General features: G+C 31.9%; 2 protein-coding genes across 2 annotated transcripts in view; both read right to left on the bottom strand.

Moving 5' to 3' along the window:
* The window catches only part of NAEGRDRAFT_64046 (Peroxin 5 (Pex5), putative), a gene marked incomplete at both ends in the record, with an annotated part of 1,573 nt that extends 309 nt beyond the window's left edge, over nucleotides 1-1,264 (bottom strand). Inside the window, one exon of the mRNA XM_002680761.1 lies at nucleotides 49-1,264. Within this exon, the coding sequence (XP_002680807.1) occupies nucleotides 49-1,264 (1,216 nt within the window). The remainder of the gene's footprint in view (nucleotides 1-48) is intronic.
* A 591-nt stretch (nucleotides 1,265-1,855) lies between these two features.
* NAEGRDRAFT_64045 (uncharacterized protein) lies at nucleotides 1,856-2,743 on the bottom strand (the record flags this gene model as incomplete). The annotated part of the gene is made up of 3 exons (XM_002680760.1): nucleotides 1,856-2,176; nucleotides 2,232-2,296; nucleotides 2,605-2,743. The coding sequence occupies 3 exons, from the start codon at nucleotides 2,741-2,743 to the stop codon at nucleotides 1,856-1,858; spliced, it is 525 nt and encodes a 174-aa protein (XP_002680806.1).
* Nucleotides 2,744-3,126: the final 383 nt, after the last annotated feature.

Here is a 3,126-nt window from a genome sequence, read left to right as displayed (position 1 = left end):
ATTCATTGCCAGTTCTGGTTTCTTGGCATTGGCGTGTGTTGCACCCACGCTTATTCCATAAACTATGATTGGTTGGATCGGATTGACATGCCATTTTGAATTGATTAATAGCCTTATCAAAATCATTTACCAAGTGATACAATACACCAAGGGCAGTATGAAGTTTAGCATCCTTACTTGGGGATTCTTCTACAACCTTCTCGAATGCCTGTCTGACAGTTGAATAAATTTGATAAAAGTCTACCATTGTTGCAGATAAGTGGTCTCCAATATCTGTATCTTTGAATACATCTCCAACAATACTTGCATAAATTGGATGTGAAGAAATCCAACGTTTCAAGTAAAAGAGTGACAAGTGTTTTTGTAATTCATTGGCATTTGAAACACCCAAATCTACGAGAGCATCCAAGTGATTTGGATCTTGCTTGACAGCCTCAGCATAACATGAGATGGCTCTTGCATCATCATCACATTCTGCATGACACTGACCCAACAGGTACCAAGCATCTGCATGATGAGGTTCCAAAATGACTTGAGCTTCCAAAGCCAAAATGGCTTGTTCTGTATTGGTAGTATTGGATGTTTGTTGTTGATTTTGTTCGGAGAGGAATTTTCTGGCCAATTCATACAAATTTTGATATTGATGATCTTGGTGTTGGAGGTAGGGATTTGTGGTGTGAGAGGTTAGGAATGTATATGGAGGATGTAATTCAATACTTCCAGCATTAATATGATTTCCGATAGTTGTTAATTGTTGTTGAAGTGAATTAATATATGAATCAATAGAATGATTTTGAAGGAAGAGATTTGAATTTTCACTCTCTTCCATACTCATATTCATCATGTTATTAGAATTGAGTAAATTATTTTGACCAGCACCTAGACTCATTCCTCCAAATCTTGAATTTAAATTTTGTTCATTAATCATATCTGTGGCTTGTGAGTCGGGATACAAGTGTCTTGTAATACGTTCACTTCTCTCTCGCATTTTGATTCTATCAACTGCAGACATGTTATTATTTCTACTATTTAAATGTGATGATGAAGATAATTGGAAGGGAGAAAATGGTTGTTGTTCATGACTACTCGAAGAACCAACACCCGATGATGAACCACCTTGCTGTTGATAATTTGAATAAAAATCCTCTTGTTGTCTTATATTATTAAATGTTGAATTAATTGTACCGGAGAGTGGATTGCCACCACGAGAGGTGGATGAGCTTCCCTCTGATCCCTTTTCTGAAGTAAATACATCACGCAACATTTTTTATAATTAATTATAAAATTTTTGTTCGTTTTTCCATTAATTATTTTCATCGGAAGAGAGGAATAAAATTTTGGAAATATTCTTGTCCGAAATTTGATTTAATTCAACTCCTCTTAACAAATCTTAATATCTGTGCTTTTGAGAATCATTGATTTGATGAGGACATTGTTGTTTTTGAATAAATTGGACAATGTCAAGATCATTCTGCTTGTTGAGACCAAGTTGTTAAATGAATTCAGAGGTTAAACTGGGAGGTGCAGACATCTTAACAATAGGAGATTGTCTTGTATCCTTGGAGAGCAATAGTAACGTAGAAGATGCAGAATAGGCACGGTCTTTTTGTGTTATTTTTAACGTTCCTTTGTCGTACCTTGACCGCACCTCTTTTGTGTGTCTAAAACTAAACTGTAAAAGAAACATTAATAAGCACATGAAGAGAAATTGTAAAAGAAACAAATAGAGTAATGTCATAAGAAACAAGTACAGACTCGAGAAAAGAAATACAAAGAGAAACAACATTAGTTAATGCTATATTTGGTGAATCCAATTTTGGAATGTTAAATTTTTAAAAATTTAAAATAAATGTAATTAATCTAAATTTATTGGTTTAATGTTATTTCGTCTATTAATTCTTCTGTTACAATTAGCACTTGATTTGTTTCTGATATGCCTTTGAAATTCTGTAATAAATTCTTCAGTAGATCCACGAAAACAAACTTCAGTTGAAAACTTTCCATTTTCATCCTTAGTATAAGATTCAAACCTTTTAGTTGGTTTCTTAGATTGTTCATCCGTTAGTTCATCTTCACTGTGTTCAGAAATAGGAGGATCATCATATTTTGCAACTCTAACACCTTGAGATAAATTAGAAAGTTTTTTACTTAAAATGTTTGAACAATAATGCAAACCCTAAAATATTTGAAAAATAATTAAAATTAATTAAAAATAAATAAAATTAACATACAATTTCTTTCAAATCTTCTTCCTCTCTTTCAGTAAGCTCTTCTTCACTTCTTGCTTCCAAAGTTTCTGAAAATAATTTTACAAAGTGATGACACTAACAATTCTTCCTTCTTTAAAATATCTAGTACAAAATCCGAACCTTGTTTTTGTACATATTTGTAAAAACCTTGAATAATACCTTTGGAAAACCTATTCTGTATTTAATTTAATAATTATACGAATAACTTACACTTTATGTTTGGTTTGCCAAACCTTTTTTAATCTAGTATGATTTAAACTTGCAAATTTTGTATCGGAAAGGTTTGGTATAATTCTTTTTGTTCTTTCTGTCAATAAGAATTATCACACTGGTAATAATTAGATAGAATACTTACTCTTTGATACTTTCTTTTGTGGTGTACCTTGTGAAGTTTGTTTGTTTTGAGTTGATTCTTGATCAGATTCTTCTTGATCAGATGCTGATCTTGGTGAGGTATATTGATTTGAAGGGGTTGGTTGTGATCTTGCTGGCATGTCTGGTCGAAAGTGAGTCGAATATTGATGTTAACTTACTGATATTTTTTTGTTGTTGTTTTTCTACTTTTCTCTGGCAGTGGTGATATGAACACTTTACAATCTATTTTTAAAATATCGGCAAAATTTTGGAAAAAAAAATAAATGAAAATTCCACAAGCGAAAATATTGTTTTCACACAGGGTTGACCCTCGAAAAGCAAAACTGTATTGTTCTAGTTGTAATAATTATGTGAAATCATCAACTGATGTCAAAATTTGTAGTTCAAGTAACAAAAAATCTCATTTTCATAGGGCAATTAAAGTTAGGTGTAAAAATCAAGAATGTAAAAATTTTGATTCATTTACCAACTTAATATGCCCCTTTTGTTCAAAGTCTTTTTC

Source organism: Naegleria gruberi (genome assembly GCF_000004985.1).
Source record: "Naegleria gruberi genomic scaffold NAEGRscaffold_8, whole genome shotgun sequence".
NCBI lineage: Eukaryota > Heterolobosea > Eutetramitea > Acrasida > Naegleriidae > Naegleria > Naegleria gruberi.
This window is presented reverse-complemented; position numbering and strand designations above follow the sequence as displayed.